The sequence below is a fragment of the Pipistrellus kuhlii genome, unplaced genomic scaffold, assembly GCF_014108245.1.
Source record: "Pipistrellus kuhlii isolate mPipKuh1 unplaced genomic scaffold, mPipKuh1.p scaffold_m20_p_31, whole genome shotgun sequence".
In the NCBI taxonomy this organism is placed as follows: domain Eukaryota; kingdom Metazoa; phylum Chordata; class Mammalia; order Chiroptera; family Vespertilionidae; genus Pipistrellus; species Pipistrellus kuhlii.
The window spans coordinates 5,574,584-5,593,909 of record NW_023425531.1 but is presented as its reverse complement, the minus strand read 5'-3'; the positions used below and the strand labels follow the sequence as shown (position 1 = coordinate 5,593,909).

Genomic DNA, 19,326 nt, shown 5'->3' with positions numbered 1-19,326 from the left:
CTGATGTGGTTGGATCTCTCATAGGCCCCTGGGATAGGTTTCAAGACAGAAACTTCAAAGTTTTATTTTAATTATGTTAACAAAGAGAAATGCAGTGCGGGGTCCAGTTACCCCAACCTATCAAGTGTGGGCCTGCGAGAGGGGGCAGGGTCTACAAAAAAGCACACTTCTCTTCGTATCACCTTTAGGCTATGCTGCTGAAGTCATCTCGCGGGGCCGGGTGCAAACCCTGGCCTTGGGGGCTCCTCGATATCAGCACACTGGCCGGGTGGTGATGTTCAGACAGAGCGCTGGTGCCTGGGAGCTCAACGGGGATGTCAAGGGCAGCCAGGTGAGTGCAGGGCATGTGGGCCAGGGGTGTGCACATAGAGGCACCTGAGGACGAAGATTCTCCAGGGTGGCATTGCCAGGTGCCATGTGTGGCAAAGGCTTCTAAAGGCACCTCAGAGGGCCTTGGGCTGGAGACTCACAGGTCAGCTCTGCATTTGAGAATACTCTCCCTACAATACACATATAAGAGCCTAAGCAACCCTCTGACCATTCAGCTGTCCAACCTGTAGGTGTGATGCTGACCACCAGGGGGCAGATACTGAACACGGGAGCAGAAACCACAGGCATGGAGACATGGAACAGACTAATGAATCTCAGAGGGAAGCGGGGAGGAGGGAGGACGAGAAGAGATTAACCAAAGATCTTATATACATACTGGAGGCCCAGTGCACAGATTTGTTCATGGATGGGGCCCCTTGACCTGGCCTGTGCCCTCCCACAATCTGGGACCCTTCAGGGGATGTTGAGAGCCAGTTTTGGCCTGATTCCTGCAGGCCAGGCAGAAGGACCCCATTGGTGCATGAATCCATGCACCGGGCCTCTAGTAAATAATAATACTGACCTTTACAGAGCTCTCTAGCAGTTTTCCTGTATACAGAGCTGGTATTTGACAATACATAATCAATATAAGCACATTAGTTATTAAAGCATCAAAATAATTCCACATCTGTCAGTAAATAGGTATTTCCTTTTGGTGGCCCCTACCTTGCAAAACGGTCTTTTCCCCAGTACTCCTTTTTATATTTTTTTTAAATCCTCACCCAAGAATATTTTCCCATTGATTTTTAGAGATAGTGGAAGAGAAGGAAAGACAGAGAGAAATAGTGATGTGAGAGAAACACATATTGGTTGCCTTCTGCATGCAACCTGACCAGGACTGGGGCCAGGGCAAAGCCTACAACCAAGGTAGGTGCCCTTGACCAGAATCACACCCAGGAACCTTTGTCTGCAAGCCAACACTCTATCCACTGAGCCAAACCAGCTAGGGCCCCAGAACTCTTTGAACTTCCCCAGCAACTATGAAATTATCTAGAGCACCTCAGGGGACCTCTACGACGTACTCTAGCTAACTCCCTGCTTGGAGCCTGAGCAGTCCTAACAGTTTCCTATCCCATGCAAAAGCAGTGTGGTTGCATCTTATATGGTGTGTGAGGCAAAAATCTTTAGTCAAAAGCATCCTTGCAAATTCCTGAAATAGGACTGTATCCATGATACTGTGCCTGTAGTTCTGTGTGTTTCCTTTAATTAATGCATCGCGTGTGGATGAAACCAGTTTGCTGTGTAAGATTTTGTTGTAATTCTTTGTCAATAGCCAAGTTCTTCATATGCTCTTTAAAAATTTTACTGACTCAGATTGACCATGCATGGTGCCAGAGCTTGACACAAAGGAGGGGTAGGGTAGGGCAGAACATGTGGGGATTCTAGGAAGTCAAGGGGAGGTGTGCTGCTACTTCTCTGTTTTGTGTGTATGGTGCAGAACCACATGGGGAAGGGCCAGCTGGTAAACTCCCCCACCACATACAAATGTTAAACATTCAAATTACCACCCAGGGCACACAATACTTAAACTGTGACAACAAATGGGAGTAAATGGAAGGGGCATCCACACAAGGGCATTAGGGAAGGCTTCCTGAAGGCAGTGGAAAGGAGGAAGAACTAGAGAAGAGTGAGGAAAGAAGACGGCCAGAGGGAGAAAGTGTGGGTTTGGAGTGTGTATGGGGAAGGGGAGGAGGTGGGAGGAAACACTGAGAAGGAGGATAGGAAACAGATTCATCTCAAGTTTACCTGCTTGCTCCATTTTCACTGCTGCTGCCTGGTTCAGGCCGTCATCATCTTCTCTGTAGACCCAGCTGTAGCCTTCCTCCTGGTCCCCCAAAGTCCCATGTTGCCTCCCTCTACTCCATCGAGGGAGGGTGAGCTCACTAAGTGAGAAACTATTATCAGTCTTCAGTTTAAGACCCTTTGTTGACTACAGTCCAATATCCAATAAATACTTTAAAAATTTCAACAAAATACAGTTGACTCTTGAACTATGTGTGTTTGAACTGTATAGATCTACTTTTTCTCCCACAATAAATACCATATGGGGGAAAATTTTGGAGATTTGCAACAGTTTGAAAAATTCACAAACTATATAGCCTTGAAATACTGAAAAAGGTGTGTCATGAATGCAAACAATATGAAACACATACAAAATATGTATCAATCAACTATTTATGTTATTGGTAAGGCTTCTGGTCAACAGCTAGTAGTAGTTAAATTTACTATGTGGATTTCATTTACATGAGAGGGGATAGGTCGAAACCCTTTCATTGTCAGGGGTCAACTATATTAACAAATTGAATTCAGCAATCTCCAAAAAAAGTAATAATACATCATGACCAAGCCTGGTTTATCCTGGGAATGTAGGGCTTGTTCAACAATGATGCAGAAATGAACAAACTGAACCTAAAGTTCAAATGGAAGTGCAAGGGACCCAGAATAGCCAAAATAATCTTGAAAAAGAAGAATGACGATCTCACTTTTATGTGGAATCTAATGAACAAAGTAGATCCAGAGACATGGAAACATGCACCAGACTGAAGGTCCTCAGAGGGAAGTGGGTGGGGAGGGAAGAGAGCAACCAAGGAACCTATAGGCCTGGTGCATGAAATTTGGACACTTGGTGGGGGTCCTTCAGCCTGGCCTGCGCCCTGTCGCAGTCTGGGACCCCTCGCTCCTTACCGCCTGCCTGCTTGCTCACTGCTTCTTACTGCTCGGCTCCTGGCTCCTTAGCACTGCTGAGGCTGGAGGGGCTCCCGCCATTGCTGCTGTGTTCACCAGCTGTGAGCCTGGCTTCTGGCTGAGTGGTGACCCCCCCCCCCCCTTATGGGAGCATACTGACCACCTTGTGATCAGCGTGCATCATAGCAATTGGTTGTTTCGCCTTTCAGTTGATTTGCATATTACGGTAGGCTTTCATTATATAGGATAGGCAAAACCATGGACATAGACATTAGTGGGTGAAGACCAGGGTAAGGGATGAGGGGTCAGTGGAGAATCAGGGGACTTCTGTAACACTTTCAACAATAAAGATAATTTAAGAGAGAGAGAGAGAGAGAGAGGAAGAAGGAAATTGGAGGACTCATACTTTCCAATTTCAAAACTTAAAAAAACAAAAAACAAAAAAAACCACAAAAAACAAAAAACAAAACCTAACCCAAGGAAATTTTTTTCCATTTACTTTTAGAGAGAATGATTGCAGCGCCAGGGATTGAGCCCAAAACCGAGGCACTTTCTCTTGGCCAAAATTGAACCCAAGATCCTTTAGTCCATGGGGCCTATGCTCCAACCACTGCTCAGGGAAAAGCTTAATTACTGTTGACTGAAAAGTATCAGCTAAGCATTATGTCATCAAAAAGGACTTATTCATTAAAAAGGGAGGGCTGCAACCCAGTGCATGCAGACATGGAAAGCCATGTGCACACTCTGGCCTGTGTGCCCCGACAGGGGTATTTATAGAAGGGAAAGGGAAGTTAAGGGCCGGGGAAATCAGAACCTTAGTGCCTTATTATAAATAGTTCTTCCAGTAGGGTCCTCCCCATTACATAGAGTATGAGAACTGTCATAAGCCCTAGCTCCTCCCATAGATCCTCCCAACCAATTATATTTGCTTAAAGTTTCAATTAGCCTTATGCATTACAAGTTACAATAATCAAGACAGTATGGTACTGGCATAAGGATAGACCTATAGATCAACGGAATAGAACTGAGAGTACAGAAATAAACCCATACATTTATGGTCAATTAACTTCTGACAAAGATACCAAGTTCATTCAATGGAGAAAATAATTTTTTCAACAAATGATGCTATGATAAATGGATATCTGCATGAAAGAGAATAAATTTGGACCCCTTACTTCACAATATATAAAAATTAACTCAAAATGGATCAGAGACCTAAATGTAAGAACTAAGGCTATAAACCTCTTAGAAGGACCTATAGGTGAATTTTTGTAATCATAGGTTTGGCAATGATTTCTTAAATATGACCCAGCAAGCATTAGAAACCAAAAAAAAAAAAAAAAAGATAAATTGTAGTTCATCAAATTAAAAACTCTTGAGCATCGAAACACTATAAGGAAAATGAAAAGAATGGGAGAAACTATTTATAAATAATATCTCTGATAAAGGTCTGGTATTTAGAAAATAGAGACTGAGGTGAAAACCAGGTTACAGATGTGAAACACTGAGTTTACTCTTGTATTGTTATTTATTAATTGCATTATTTTCCATCCAAATGACTGTAAACCTACTTTTGTCCCACCCCGTATAAAGAACCCTTACAACTCAACAATAAAGGACAAATAATCTAAGTTTCAAACAGGCAAGGATTTGAATAGACATTTCTCCAAAGAAGGCATACAAATGGCCAACAGGTACATGAGAAATGTTCAACATAAACAGTCGTTAGGAAAATGCAAATTAAAAACACAACCAGTTACCATGAGGTGCATGGAGCACCTCTCGTGGTCCAGGACTCGCGTCTAGCATGGTGAAGCAGGGCTCACAGGGGCCAGTGGGGCTGGTGTGGTGGAGGCGGGGCCTCTGGCTCCTTCAGGGTGGGTCTGGGGGCCTTTGTCTCATGCAGGACAGGTCTGGGGACCTGCCGGTGCAGCAGGTCTGGGTCTTGTGTGATTTCACACACTGGGCCTCTAGTAATACTATAAACAAAGTCTATAAAGGAAACATTGATAAAAAAATACTTCATTAAATGAGTTTTCGCTATGTGAAAGACACTGTTAAGAGAATGAACAACTTGGAAAAAACGTTTGTAAATTTTCCACCCTTTTTTATTACATAACTGACAAAGGAAATATCTAGGATATTTAAAGGATTCTCTAAATTCAACAATAAGAAGCAATCCAATAAAAAAAAATAAGCAGTCGAAGCAGGTTCGGCTCAGTGGTAGAGTGTCGGTCTGCGGACTGAAAGGTCCCAGGTTCGATTCCGGTCAAGGGCATGTACCTTGGTTGCTGGCACAGCCCCGGTAGGGGGTGTGCAAGAGGCAGCTGGTAGATGTTTCTCTCTCATCGACGTTTCTAGCTCTCTATCTCTCTCCTTTTCTCTCTGTTAAAAATCAATAAAATATATTTTTTAAAAAATAAGCAAAATATTAGAAGAGACTCCTCACCAAAGAAGATATTTGGCTGGGAAATAAGCACAGGAACACATACATGTTCCATGCTATTAATCATTATGGAAGGCAATTAAAACTGCAGTGAGAGACTATTGTACATGTATTAGCATTGTTGGCGTAAAATGAAAATATACAGGCAATATCAAATACTGGCAAGGGCATGTAGCAACTATCGAATAACACACTCATACAGTGGTGTCAGAATGGAAAATGGCATGCCTATTTTGGAACACAGTTTGTCAATATCCTACAGAGTTGAACATATAGTTCCTGTGCCAGCAATCCCTTTCTTAGGTATTTGCTATTTACCTAGGAGAAATAAGAACAGATTTTCACACCAAAACCTGTGTGTGAATGTTTCTAGTGGCTCTATTCATTCTTGTCCAAAACTAGAACCAACCCAAGTGTCACTCAGCTGGAATGGCTAAACAGACTGTGGTACATATGATGGCATACTAACCGGAAATAAAAAGGAACGGATTACTGATACATGCAATACCACGGGTCAATCTTAATGCATGATTCTAGTGAAAGAAGCCACCCCCAAAGGCTAAATACGATATTGTATGTAGTCCAAAAGGCTACATACCATGTAATTTCCTTTCTATAACATTTGGAGAACGCAAAATTGTAGGGACAGAAAGAGATCAGTGGTTTCAAGGGGCTGGTGATTGAGGGCAGCGGTTGATTGCCTGGGGGTGTGAGGGAGTATTTGGCAGTGATGAAACTAATCTATATCTTGACCATGGTGGTGGTTAGGTGACTGTGTGTTTTGTCAAAACCCATAAAACTACACTAGGAAGGCTGAATTTTATTGTAAGTAAATTACATCCCAACACACCTGACCTAAACAAACAAACAACCCTGCTGATGAAGCTGAATGGCCGCCAGCATGGCCGTCTCTATGCCTAGGGGCAGATGTCAGTCTGACGTGCCCTGCAGTGTTCCTTCACAGCACCCGCCTCAGTTCGGAATGGCTGTAGACATGTCCCTGTGAACCTGTCACCGTTCCCTCTGCTCCACCATGCTGCCCGGGAGCTCCGGAGGCTCTGTGTCTCCACACCCTTGTTTATCAAATGAATGAATGAGTGAATGAATGAATAAGCAGGTGAATGACAAAACGAATAAATCCCGTGGGTGAATTCTACACATTGACATTGAAGATACTTTTGTGAGTTTTTTAAAAATTCTTTTAAGAGGTAGACATTATTTCTCAATGTCACACAAAAACATTCCTGTAGTAATAGTTATTTTTAATCCAAGTTAGTTGATTCCTTATTAGCCAGACTACCAACTTTGACACCCCCTCCCTCGCTCCTGACTAAAAAACTTCCAATGTATTGAGAAGATCTGTCTGCTCTTCCAGGCTTTTCTGTCTGTATTTTCCAGTCCAACTGCTTTTTCTGTGATCTGAATTATCTTCTTATAACACTATTCAAGGTAAAATGCTCACCACTACCCATCACTCTGCTCCTCTCTCTGTCAGCACATTCAAATGAGAATTTGCCATCCACTATACACTGAGTGGCCAGATTATTATGATCTCTGAACTCATAATAATCTGGCCACTTGATGTATATATATTAGAGGCCTGGTGCATGAATTCGTGCATGGGTGGGGTCCGGCCAGCCCAGCGAGGGGGAGGGGACATGGGCAGTTGGAACTCCTGGTCAACTGGTCAAGGGGACAATTTGCATATTAGCCTTTTATTATATAGGATGTGCACTGAGTGGCCAAATTATTATGCGTTCAGAGATCATCATCATCTGGCCACTCGGTGTAGAGTAGGGGTGTCGAACTCCATCAGAGAAGGGGTCAAAATCTAAAATCCAGCCTAAATCGCTGGCCGAATGGTTTACTGAACAGTCATAAACTGTCATTGTGATGGAAACGCAGCGGAGTGCAGTGATGACAGCGAGGTGTGGGCCACATTGCAAGGCCTGGCGGGACGGATTTGGCCCGCGGGCCTTGTGTTTGACACATGTGGTGTAGAGAGTAGAGAGGTGCACACCCACTCCTAAGCCGTTCTCCAGCCCAGCAGTCATGGTTTCTCTTCACAGGGAGAATCCCCACTCTGCTTTAGGTGTGACCCTGGCCTCATCTCTTTCAGATTGGCTCCTACTTCGGGGCCTCCCTCTGCTCCGTGGACGTGGACAGAGATGGCAACTCCGACCTGGTCCTCGTCGGGGCTCCCCACTACTACGAGCCGACCCGGGGGGGCCGGGTGTCTGTGTGCCCCTTGCCCCGGGGGGTGAGTGGCTGAGGGGACCTGCTGGGTGGAGCTGGGTGTGGGGGGGAGGGGTTGCCCAGGTTGGGACTGGCGCTGCTTCTGTTCTGCAGAGGGCCAGCTGGCAGTGCCAGGCCGTGCTCCGCGGGGAGCAGGGTCACCCCTGGGGCCGCTTTGGGGCGGCCCTGACCGCGCTGGGGGACGTGAATGGGGACAAGCTGGCGGACGTGGCGATCGGGGCCCCGGGGGAGCAGGAGAACCGGGGAGCCGTGTACCTGTTCCACGGAACGTCGGGGCTGGGCATCAGCCCCGCCCACAGCCAGGTGAGGCCCCTCACTGTCTCCATCCTGGCAGCAGACCCTGCAGATCTGTCCCCTTCTCCTTCAGTGTTCCCGCAGCTGCCAGGTTAGTTCCCCCATTACTCCTTCTGGAGCTTTAAAAGCAGTGACGCGCTGCACGAAGCCTGACTCCTCAGTCCTAGGTTAGTTCTCACACAGCCTGGGAGGCCTGGGCCCAGCGCCCGCCCTGTGCGGGGAGGAGAGGCTGCAGCATGGACGGCAGGCTGGACGGGCGGACGTCTTCCCCTCGGCAGGCAGCGGGCAGGTCCGGGTTTGGGCAGAGAGCCGCCCGCTCCGAGGCCTTCCCGCCGGCCGCCTCCCAGAACCGAGCGATCCGGATGCGGTCGCTTGTGGGTCACGCAGGGCCCCTCTCAGGAAATTCAGAAAAAAATTCAGATTTACAGGCAACGTTGAAAGACTTGTACAGCGAACACTCATATGTTTACCCACATTCAACCATGGACATTTTACTAGACTTGCTTGACCGCATAGCCATTCTCTCTCCAGTCCCTCTCGTTTTTCAATGCATTTCAAAGTAAGTTGCAGCATCTGTGCACACCACCTGTAAACATCTCAGCGTGCCTATCATTAACTAGAGTTCAACATTTGTTCACTTTTATTCTTTTTTTAAATAGATTTTATTGATTTTTTTTTACAGAGAGGAAGGGAGAGGGAGAGAGTTAGAATTCAGTAAGCAGCATCGACTTTAAGATATACACATTTCTGGCAGCCCATGGTTCCTGTCAGCTGACAAAATCACTTAAAAATTGTGGTAAAATATACATGACACAAAGCTCACCATTTTAACCGTTTTAAAGTGCATAGATAGAATTTCTTTTTATTTAGCTGTTACTCTTCCAGTGTTATTCTTGCAGATGGACTAGAGAGTCAAATAGCTCTTTAAAAGAAAAAAGTTTTTGATTTCAGAGAGGAAGGGAGAGAGAGAGAGATAGAAACATCAATGATGAGAGAGAATCGCTGATGGGCTGCCTCCCGCACACCCGGGCTTGTGCCCTCACAGGGAATCGAACTGTGACCTCCTGGTTCATAGGTTGACGCTCAACCAACTGTGACCACTGAGCCAGCCGGCCGGGCTCAAAATCGACTTTAGAGACTGACTATGGAAACAGCAATGTCCACACCTCCACTCGCTTTCCTCTCTATTCCCCGGGTCTCCACGAAGCACTGTTACTGATTCTCCATTCTTCCCAGCAACGTGGTTTTGCTGCTTCCGGATTGTCGTTTTTAGCATGGACTTCCCGCCGTGGGAGGTGGGGTCTGAGGCTTTCAGACCCCCTTGGCCACGCCTTCTCCCCTTGCCCCACTCCTGATATTTACACGGTGATTTGGTTAGTATTCAGGCTTGGCACTATGGGACCATGTAAATGAGATTCAGCTGTGCCACTCCTTTCCTGTAAAACTATGTTTCCTAAAACCTCCAGCTGACTGATGGAAGCTTTGGGTGCCATCTCAAGACTGTGGTCCAAAGCTGAACGGCTGCCCTGTTCCTTGAGAAATTACAGGAGATGAGACTTGAATGGTGACTTGGGTCCCTGGGGCATCTGACTTACACACTCCCCGTTCTTCCCGCTCCCTCTCTCCCCTCCTCCTCTCTGTCCCCAGCGGATCGCAGGCTCCCAGCTCTCCCCCACGCTCCAGTACTTCGGTCAGTCCCTGAGCGGGGGCCGGGACCTCACGATGGATGGCCTGATGGACCTGGCTGTGGGGGCGCAGGGGCAGGCGTTGCTGCTCAGGTGAGACCCTCTCTCAGAGCACTCCGGGAGGCCTCCCCTTCGAGGAGCAGCCTAAGGACAGACACCCCTGGTGTCTCTGCAGGTCCCAGCCGGTGCTGAGAGTTCAGGCGACCATGATCTTCATGCCCAGGGAGTTGGCCAGGAGTGTGTTTGAGTGTCGGGAGAATGTGGTGAGAGGCCTGACTGCGGGGGAGGTCAGCGTATGCCTCCGCGTACAGAAGGGCACGGGGGACCGGCTGCCACCAGGTGAGGGGAATGGGGGAGAGGGAGAGGGAACAAGAGAGGGGAAGGGTTGAGTGGCTGGGAGCACTGACAGGAGGCTCAGCCTTCGTGGCAGTTCAGAGCAAAGTGCTCACTGCCTCCACCAGCCTTCTCTGCTTGGCTGGAGCAAGCGGGTGAGTCCCCTGCTGGTAGGGAGGCCCAGCAAACCCTTTGGAGAAAGCCAGCCTCTGGCAGCATCTTACTCTCTCGGTTCTCCAGATAACTGCCCCCCACCACCTGTGAATTAACTGAGATCTTTTTTATTTTTTTAATGGGGAACTCTTTTAAGGGGGAGTTTGTGTTGATGAAGCTAAAGACAAATTCACAAAGCACCCAGACATGCATTTCATCGTAAGGAACTTGACTTCTTTTTTTTATTTTTAAAGAGCGACATTGTGCTGGGGTGAGGGATAGTAGTGGGGGTACTAGAGAGAATAGGGAGTTCATAGAATTCCGTTTCTAGCAGGAATCTTACGGGGCTGAGGAGACAGCAGTCAGAGTTTGGGGCAGCCAGCATGGCTAGAAATTGAAAGCAAAGTCTTGGAGATTAGAGGATTGCAGAGAAAGTAGCCCCAGCTCTGCATAGAAATGCCTTTCAAGTCCTTGGCAGGTCAGTACTCCAAGGAGCTCAGCTGATGACAGCAACTGGAGAGCTCAAGAGCTGAGCAGAAATTCTGCAGCTCGTGCTGCTGGGGAAATGGAGATTCAGGAGGGGCCTTTGTAAACAAATCGTTTGCTCTATTGGGACAATGTCCATAGAGTCCAGCAATCAGGAGAAACAACAGACAATAGAAATAGACCCAAAGGTGATTTCATAAATTAGAGTCATCAGACAGGAATTCAAACTGATGGAGAACCTCAGAAAAGACTTGAAATTCATAAAATAGAGTCAAGTGGAAATGCTAGCCCTGAAAAACATGCTAACTGAAATGAAGAATTCAATAAATAAATTCAATAGAAGATGAGAAGCAGAACAGAGAATCACTGTAGTGAACTGGAAGGTAAAGCAATGAAAAATATACAAATTAACAGAGAGAAAAGGATGAAAACTATAGAAAGAAACCATTAGGGATATATGTGACATGGTGAAAGATCTAATTAACATTGACTGGAATTCCAATAGGAAAAGAGAGAGAGAGAGAGAGAGAGAGAGAGAGAGAGAGAGAGAGAGAGAGAGAGAAAGAAGCAACAGTTAAAAAAATAGTAATGAAGAATTTTCTAAAACTGGTGAAAGATATCAAGATTCTCTATCAGCCAAAGCCGGTTTGGCTCAGTGGATAGAGCAACAGCCTGCGAACTGAAAGGTCCCAGGTTCGATTCCGGTCAGGGGCATGTACGTTGGTTTTGGGCACATTCCTGGTAGGGGGTGTGCAATAGGCAGCTGGTCAATGTTTCTCTCTCATTGACGTTTCTAGCTCTCTATCTCTCTCCCTTCCTCTTGTATTATAAAAAATCAATAAAATATATATATATTTTTAAAAAGATTCTCTATCAAAGTAGGGTACATAGAAAGGGAATCACACCATGGTACGTTACACTGGTGCACACAACACTATTCATTATAGTACTAGATCCAGGCAGAAACTGCTGAAGCCCAAAGACAAAGAAAGTTAAGAGCAGCCAGAAAAAACATGCTGTTTTCCAGTGTGCAACAGAACAGCTGCCATGCATTGAGCACTCACTGTGTGGCAAGCACTGTGCTATGTGCTTTGCAGACACTATTTCACTTCATTTCCACCACTGTGAGGGTGCAATCATTGTCCTCAATCTAAAAATAGGGAATTGAGGCCCAAAGAGGTCAGAGAAGCTGCCCAGAGTCACCGGCTGGGGAGCGGGAGCTGGGCCGCGCCTGCCTGTCTGCCTCCAGCCGGCTGCTCACTGTGCGCCTGCCCCCAGAAGAGATCCGGAGCTCCATCCTCTACGACCTGGCGCTGGACTCCACGCGCCCGCGGCCCCGCGCCGTCTTCGCGGAGACGAAGAACAGCACACGCCGGGGGACGCGGGTCTTGGGGCTGAGCCAGACGTGTGAGACCCTGAAGCTGCAGTTGCCGGTGAGGGGGGGCGGCCACGGCCCCAGCAACGGGGGTGGCGGGGGGGGGGGGGTAGGAAGCTGAAAGGCAGACCCCAACCACCGCTCGCTCTCAGGAGTGTGTGGAGGACTCCGTGACCCCCGTTGTCCTGCGCCTCAACTTCTCCCTGGAGGGGCAGCCCTTGTCCTCCTACGGGAACCTGCGGCCGGTGCTGGCCGTGGACGCTCAGACCCTCTTCACGGCCTCGGTGAGTCCCGGGCGGGTCCTGCCGGGCCGGGAGGGACAGAGGCCAAGAGGTTGAAACTCATTTTATTTCCTTTTGACATTTTATTTTGTTGTTGCCTGTCACCTTGGAATCCTTTCGTTATTTCCTCCCATTCCGTTTCATCAGGCCCCGTTTCTTTGCAGCTTCCCTTTGAGAAGAACTGTGGCAACGACAGCGTGTGCCAGGACGCCCTCAGCATCAGCCTCAGTTTCACCAAGTGCGTTTCCCTCCTCGCTGCTGCCCAGCCTAGGCTACCCGGTGCCGCCTCCCCGCCCGGAGCCGGAGCGGCTGCTCCGGGGGTGTCTGCGGGCTGCCCACCGCTGTCTCCTCTCCCCAGTGCCCCCCCCCCCCCGCCCCGGAGCTGACCTCCCACCGGGAGGCCTCAGCCTCTCATGCCCGGCTTGTCCCCCAGCCTGCACACCCTGGTGGTGGGCGGTCCCCGGAACTTCAACCTGACGGTGACGGTGCGGAACCAGGGCGAGGACTCCTACGGCACGCGGGCCGCCTTCTTCTACCCGCCCGGCTTGTCCTACCAGAGGGTGTCAGGGGTCCAGGTAGCCCAATGCTTCCCGCTGCACTGGCCTCGCTTTCTGGTCCCCAGGCTCACGGCTGACGTCACACACCATCTGCCCCCCTTGCCTTCCAGTCCCGGCACTCCTGGCGGTCCTGGCGTGTCAACTGTGAGTCCGACCCCTTCGCCCAAGCTGGGGCCCTGCACAGCGGCAGCTGCACAATAAACCAGCCCATCTTCCCCGGCAACTCAGAGGTCAGGCTGGGCCCCTCACCTTTTCTCCCCTGTCTTCTTCTGAATTCCCTCCTCCTCCTCTTCCTCCCCCTCCTCCTCCTCCTTCTCCTCCTCCTCTTATTCAAATAGCTTCCTTTTCTGAGAACCAGCTTCGCTGACATAATGCAAACACCACACACCACCATTGACAGCATTCCCACTCTATGGCTCCTGGGTGGGTCACAGACTGTGTGTCCATCACCACCATCCATTTTAGGGTATTTCCTACCCCAAGAAGTGACTCTGCTCCCCTTGGCCATCACCCCAACCTTCTCCCAGCCCCAGGAACCGCCAGCCCTGTCCCCCTCCAGCCCCATCCCCCTCCAGCCCCATCCCCCTCCAGCCCCATCCCCTCCAGCCCTGTCCCCCTCCAGCCCCATCCCCTCCAGCCCCGTCCCCTCCAGCCCTGTCCCCTCCAGCCCCATCCCCCTCCAGCCCCATCCCCTCCAGCCTCTCCCATCTGGACGTGTGGCACAGTGCACCCTGTACGCGTGGTCGCCTGCGGCTGGCTCCTTTCACAGCAGCAGGTTCCCAGGATCCCCCCTGCAGACCTTCATTCCTCTCACTGCCCAGTGCTGCTCTGTCAGACTCTCAGATGGGCCACCACACCTGCCGCACTGGTGCTTCCACTGAGGAGCGTCTGGTGTTTCTCCTCCTATTCCTGTTCTCTCTCCTTTCTCCGACGCCAGGTCACCTTTAACATCACGTTGGACGTGGACTCTGATGCCTCCCTGGGAGACAGACTGCTGCTCACGGCCAACGTGACCAGGTGCAGGCATCCTCCACGTTGGGTCACGCCCTCTGCCGAGCGTGAACGGCTGCCCCCACCCCAGCTGGTTCTTGCTTCAGCTCATTCATTCAGCAAACACTGAATGAACCCCCGTGCCAGGCACGGGCCCCGGGCTGGTGGGACAGGGAGGACGAGGCCTGGCTGCACTCACCGAGGTTAGCACTCAGCGGCAAGGCAGGCAGGAGCGGGCGGTTCCGTAACTGACACGGCTGCCCGTGTTCTCGGGAGCTCGGTGCTCAGAGAGGAGTCCCGGAGCAGAGGTGCTGAGGCTGTGAGGGGCCAAGCAAAGGCATAGATTGAGGGGCCGTGAAGACAGAATGAAGGAGGAGTGTGCGGAGGAGGGGCCGGAGCTGGAAAGACGGGACGTGTGGGGGCGTGGCCCAGGCCCAGGACGCAGGGCTGGAGGAGGGGTGGAGATGTTGGCACAAACTGGATAGTGTCATGGACCGGCTGATGGGTGCTGTCAGGACGTCTGCAGCGTGACCTGGGCGTGACAGGGTCACACTGGCATGGAGAAAGGCCACCCCCGGAGGGCTGGGGCTTGGGCAGAGCGGGTGGTGGTGGTGGTGGTGGGAGCAGTTTCGATTTCAGGGACCAGAGAGAAGAAGGCAGCACAGACATCCAGGAAGTGGGGGTGGAGAACAGTGGTGGCTGGGATGCAGAAAGAACTAGCTGGGTGGTTGGTTTGAGGTGGAGGGAGTGGAGAGGGAGCGGGAGAGGGAGAGGGGAGGGAAATGGGGAGGGAGAGGGAAAGCTCTCTGTCTCTCTTCAGTGAGAACAACTCGCCGAGAACCAACCAGTCGGAGGCCCAGCTGGCGCTGCCGGTGAAGTACGCCGTGTACATGGTGGTGGCCAGGTACACGCCCAGAGCCCCTCCCGCTGCACACGGGCTGGACGGGCCACTGAGCACCAGTGTGTGTCAGTCTGCACACGAGTGCCTGTGTGCTCTGAGGATAAACGAGCATGTGTGCATGAGCATGTGCGTGTGCATGGTGTGTGTGTGTGTGCATGAGCACGTGTGTGTGCACGAGCATGTGTTTGCATGTGTGCACGTGTGTGCGCATGTGTGTTCACACGTGTGTGAGGCCCAGCCACACACATCACCCCCTGCACTCCAGCCTGCTCCCACCCTCTCAGGCCTGCATTACCCATGTGCCTATTGAACCCTTACACACGAGACTCCCCTTCCAGAACATTCACCTGCTCCTTCTTCTTTCCACCATCAGTCGCGAGAGCTCCATCAAATTCCTCAGCTTCCCAGCTTCCACGAAGACCAGCCAGGCCATAAGCCATCAGTATCAGGTGGGGCCCCGAGGCCGGGCCAGGGTGCAGAATAGTGAGGGGAAGGGGGCGTCAGGGCTGCTGTGTGCCAGGCTCTGCCCACGCTCGCTCTCACTACACACACACACGCACACACACACGCACACACACACACACACACACACACACACACACAGGCGTGCACACACGTATGTCCACGGGACTTTACCAAATCGCTGATGCTCACGCCCGGGGATAAATGGTGCTGTTTGCACATGACCACGCACACCCGGATCGCCGAGAACCTGTTGCGGTGGGGAAGTGGTGCGGACAGGGCTGCTCTGTGCTGCCCCGGGATAACGACAGGACAAAGAAGTGGGCACAGGCCAGGCCCACCCGTAGCCTAGCTACATGGCACACGTCAGCAACAACTGACCCTTTCCTCTGAGTGTTTTCCACACCCACCCGTGGGTGCAGAGGGCGGCTGGACGCACGCACACAGTCCCCTCCTGTTACCTTCACAGTGACTGCGGGGGTGGGGGGGCAGGGCCCGCTCACAGCCGGGCTCACAGCACCCTGGCCTCCCCTCTGGCCGCTGCCTGCCCCCCAGAGGGCGCGGGCAGGAGGTGCCTGGTCCCGCGGGCCTGGTCCTCAGGTCCCGGCAGGAGGGGTGAGATCAGCCAGGCCAAGTGCTGGGCAGGAGGGGTGAGAGCAGCCAGGCCGGGGTCCTCACACCCGCCTGCCACCTGCAGTTCAACAACCTGGGGCAGAGGGGTCCCCGTGTCAGCGTGGTGCTCTGGATCCCCATCCGGCTGGACCAGGAGCCCGTGTGGGGCGACCCCGCCGCCGTCTTCTCCCCGGTAAGCCCGCGGGCCGTCCTCCACAGCCGGTCTCCCCTCAGCTCTGTCTCCTCTGACCTTCTCCTGGACCTGGGACACCGCTCCTCCTTGGGGTGCACCTGGGAGCGCTCACAGGACCCCTCTTCCCCCAGGACCTGAACAGGACCTGCCGCCAGGAGGAGCGGGAGCCCCCACGCTCCAGCTTCCGTGCTGAGCTGAGCAAGGCCCCAGTGCTGGTAAGAAGGGTACTGGGCTCCGGGCTCAGCACCGCCCCCTGCCTGGCTCCCAGCCCCTCTGCTCCCAGAACTGCTCCCCCAGCCCCTCCGCCCCCAGAATTGCTCCCCTAGCCCCTCCGCCCCCCCCCAGAACCACTCCCCCCAGCCCCTCCGCCCCACAGAACTACTCCCCCAGCCCCTCCGCCCCCCAGAACCACTCCCTCAGCCCCTCCGCCCCCCAGAACTGCCCCCCCAGCCCCTCTGCCCCCCAGAACTGCTCCGTCGCCGTGTGCCTGCGCATATGCTGCGCCCTGGCTGAGCCCTTCGGCGGCCAAGAGGGGTTCAGCGTCAACCTCACGGGCAGCCTGTCCTTCGGCTGGTACATCGAGGTAAGGGGGCCGAGCCAGCCGGGCTGCACATGGGGCCGCCCAGGCACCGAGGCCCGGGCCCATCGGGTCTGCCTGCCACCCAAGCCCAGACCCAGTGCCGCCTCTCCCCCCAGACGCTGCACAAGCACCTCCAGGTGGTGAGCACCGCGGAGATCCTGCTGGACGACCCGGGGTTTGTTCAGCTGCCCGGACAGGAGGCCCTCGTGAGGGCCCAGGTACCTGCTTGGGGAACAGGGGGCTCCTGGGAGGGGAGGGGGCTGGCTTTGGGGCTGTCTGGTAAAGAGGGGGAGGTGGGGGGGGGAAGGAGGGCTGGGTTGGGGGCACGGGGAGGGCTTAGTTATTGGGTGCAGGGTGCAAGGTCTGCAGAAACCCCAGAAACCAGAACCTGTGTCCCTGCCCTCCCCTTCCTGCCCCAGACAGAGACCAAGGTGGAGCCGTTTGTGGTGCAGGACCCGGTGCCGCTCATCGTGGGCAGCTCCGTGGGGGGGCTGGTGCTCCTCGCCCTCATCACCGCGGCGATGTACAAGGTACCCCCGGCGCCCTCTGCCCGCCCTCCTGCCCCCTCGCTGCTTCTTCTGGGTTTGCCTGCCCTGGGCAGCCGCTCGGTGACCATGGCCAGTCCCAGGGCCTCAGCTTCTTCAGCTGTGAAACGGGAGCACAAATACCCCTTTGGCGAAGGGAACTGAGTTAATTCGTGCGGAGCACCCAGAGTGCCCAGGACAGAATGACCACCACATCAGGAGCAGTTCTCCTCCTTCTATCTCATTTTCTTTCTTCCTGGCCTCAGGAAATATATATATTTTATTGATTTCAGTGAGGAAGGGAGAGGGAGAGGGAGAGAGAGATAGAGACATCGGTGATGAGAAATCATTGATCTGCTGCCTCCTGCACATCCCCTACTGGGGATCGTGCCCACAACCCAGGCATGTGCCCTTGACAGGAATGGAACCTGGGACCCTTCAGTCCGCAGGCTGATGCTCTAGCCACTGAGCAAAACCAGCTAAGGCCCCAATATTGTTGCCACCTTGCTCCCTGCCCCACTTTTCCCAGGTCCCTTCCATACTCTGACACCTTATTCGTTGCCCTCTTGGTCCCTCTGTCCCCACTCGGGGCCTGCATGGCCCTGGCCGTGGTGTCTCATTGATCCAGCTCAGCCGTGTTCCTGCCCACAGCTCGGCTTCTTCAAGCGGCAGTACAAGGACATGATGAGTGAAGCCGCTCCTGAGGCCGCCCCACCCCAGTAGCCGCTCCTCCCGCTGCGTGGCGTCTCCTGTGGGTAGACCAGCGCACAGGCTCTGGACAGACACGTCCGTCCGTCCGTCCATCCACCCGGAGACTGTGGTGATGTCTCACTCAGAAAAGACCTGCTTAGGTTTCCATTTCTATTCGTGTGTGAGTGTTTGTTGTGTGTCTCAGATGTCTCTGCACGGGGGCCAGACGCTTTGGCAAACCCTCTCAGGAGGAATGCTTGGGCTGAAGGCGCCGTCCAGCCTTCCTCCAGGACAGAGGTGAAGGCAGTCCCTGCTGAAGGGAGGCCTCCCTTCGGGGCGAGGACACCTGCAGCAGCTGGACAGCCACCACACAGGCCCCATGGGGAGCCACGTTAAGGCCCAGACCTGGCCAGCCGACAGGAGCCTGCCCAACCCCCTCCACACAAAGCTAAGAACGTCCAATAGGCAATGACACCTCCCTTTACCAATTACTGACTGTCCTAATGTCACTTTAGGTTTTGAATATATAAACCTGTTCATAGTGTAAGTCAACAGTCTCCCTTCCAGCCCGATCGCCCACCATTTAAGTCACTTCTGAAGGCCAGTCAAGGCCACGTGTTTTCGGGTCTCCTTCCCGAGGACTCTAGGCATATGCAAACAGACACACACACACACACACACACACACACACACGATTTTCACACAGATGATAGCACAGGCTATTTATCCTCTTCTGCATCAGCTCTTTTTCATTAATAAAGCTCAGCCATTGTTTCATATAAGACATAAAGTACTTTTTCATTCTTTTATACAGCTCAACAGTAGTTCATTGTGTCATGATGAACTACTTAACCAGTCTCCTTTTTAAAAACTTTTTATTAATTATGGTATCACATAATTATCCTCATCCCCCCATTCCAATCCCAAACCCCTCCCCACATATGCCCCCACCCCCTGTTGTTCATGGCCACTGGTTAGGCCCATATGCATGCACACAAGTCCTTTGGTTGATCTCTCCCCTGCTTACCCCCACCCTCCCCTACTTTCCCTCTGAGGTAACCAGTCTCCTTTTGATATACTATTTCCAATCTCTTGTGATTAAAATGATTGTGAACTAATAAATTGAATATATGTCATTTTTGCATATGTATAAAGATAATTTAAAGGATATACTCCCAGAGGTTTACATTCTCCAAAAAGCAATAAGAATTTAAGTGAAGTAATTTCATCTCACAGTGGTATCAGGAAATAACAATAGAGGACAGAAGGCCTGTAACTGAGGACTTGCTAAAGGAGCCGCTTTGAGATTGGTACGAAGGGCAGAGACACAGAAAGCACTGGCCCTGCTTCCATGAGTGGCAGCCGGGATCCTAGCTCAGCTGCAGAGGTCCCCTGAGGGGCACAGGGTCTCACCCCCATCCAGGTTCCCAGCCCAGAACAGCAGAGCCAGGCAC

General features: G+C 51.9%; 1 protein-coding gene across 1 annotated transcript; it reads left to right on the top strand.

Moving 5' to 3' along the window:
- Nucleotides 1-41: 41 nt before the first annotated feature.
- On the top strand, nucleotides 42-18,754 carry LOC118731522 (integrin alpha-M). The gene is made up of 19 exons (XM_036460162.2): nucleotides 42-331; nucleotides 7,620-7,760; nucleotides 7,850-8,059; nucleotides 9,698-9,828; nucleotides 9,911-10,074; nucleotides 11,986-12,140; nucleotides 12,235-12,366; nucleotides 12,528-12,601; nucleotides 12,797-12,938; nucleotides 13,031-13,150; nucleotides 13,858-13,937; nucleotides 14,731-14,814; nucleotides 15,185-15,260; nucleotides 15,971-16,078; nucleotides 16,210-16,293; nucleotides 16,545-16,661; nucleotides 16,775-16,876; nucleotides 17,078-17,188; nucleotides 17,834-18,754. The coding sequence occupies exons 1-19, from the start codon at nucleotides 74-76 to the stop codon at nucleotides 17,903-17,905; spliced, it is 2,361 nt and encodes a 786-aa protein (XP_036316055.2). The 5' UTR covers nucleotides 42-73; the 3' UTR covers nucleotides 17,906-18,754.
- Nucleotides 18,755-19,326: the final 572 nt, after the last annotated feature.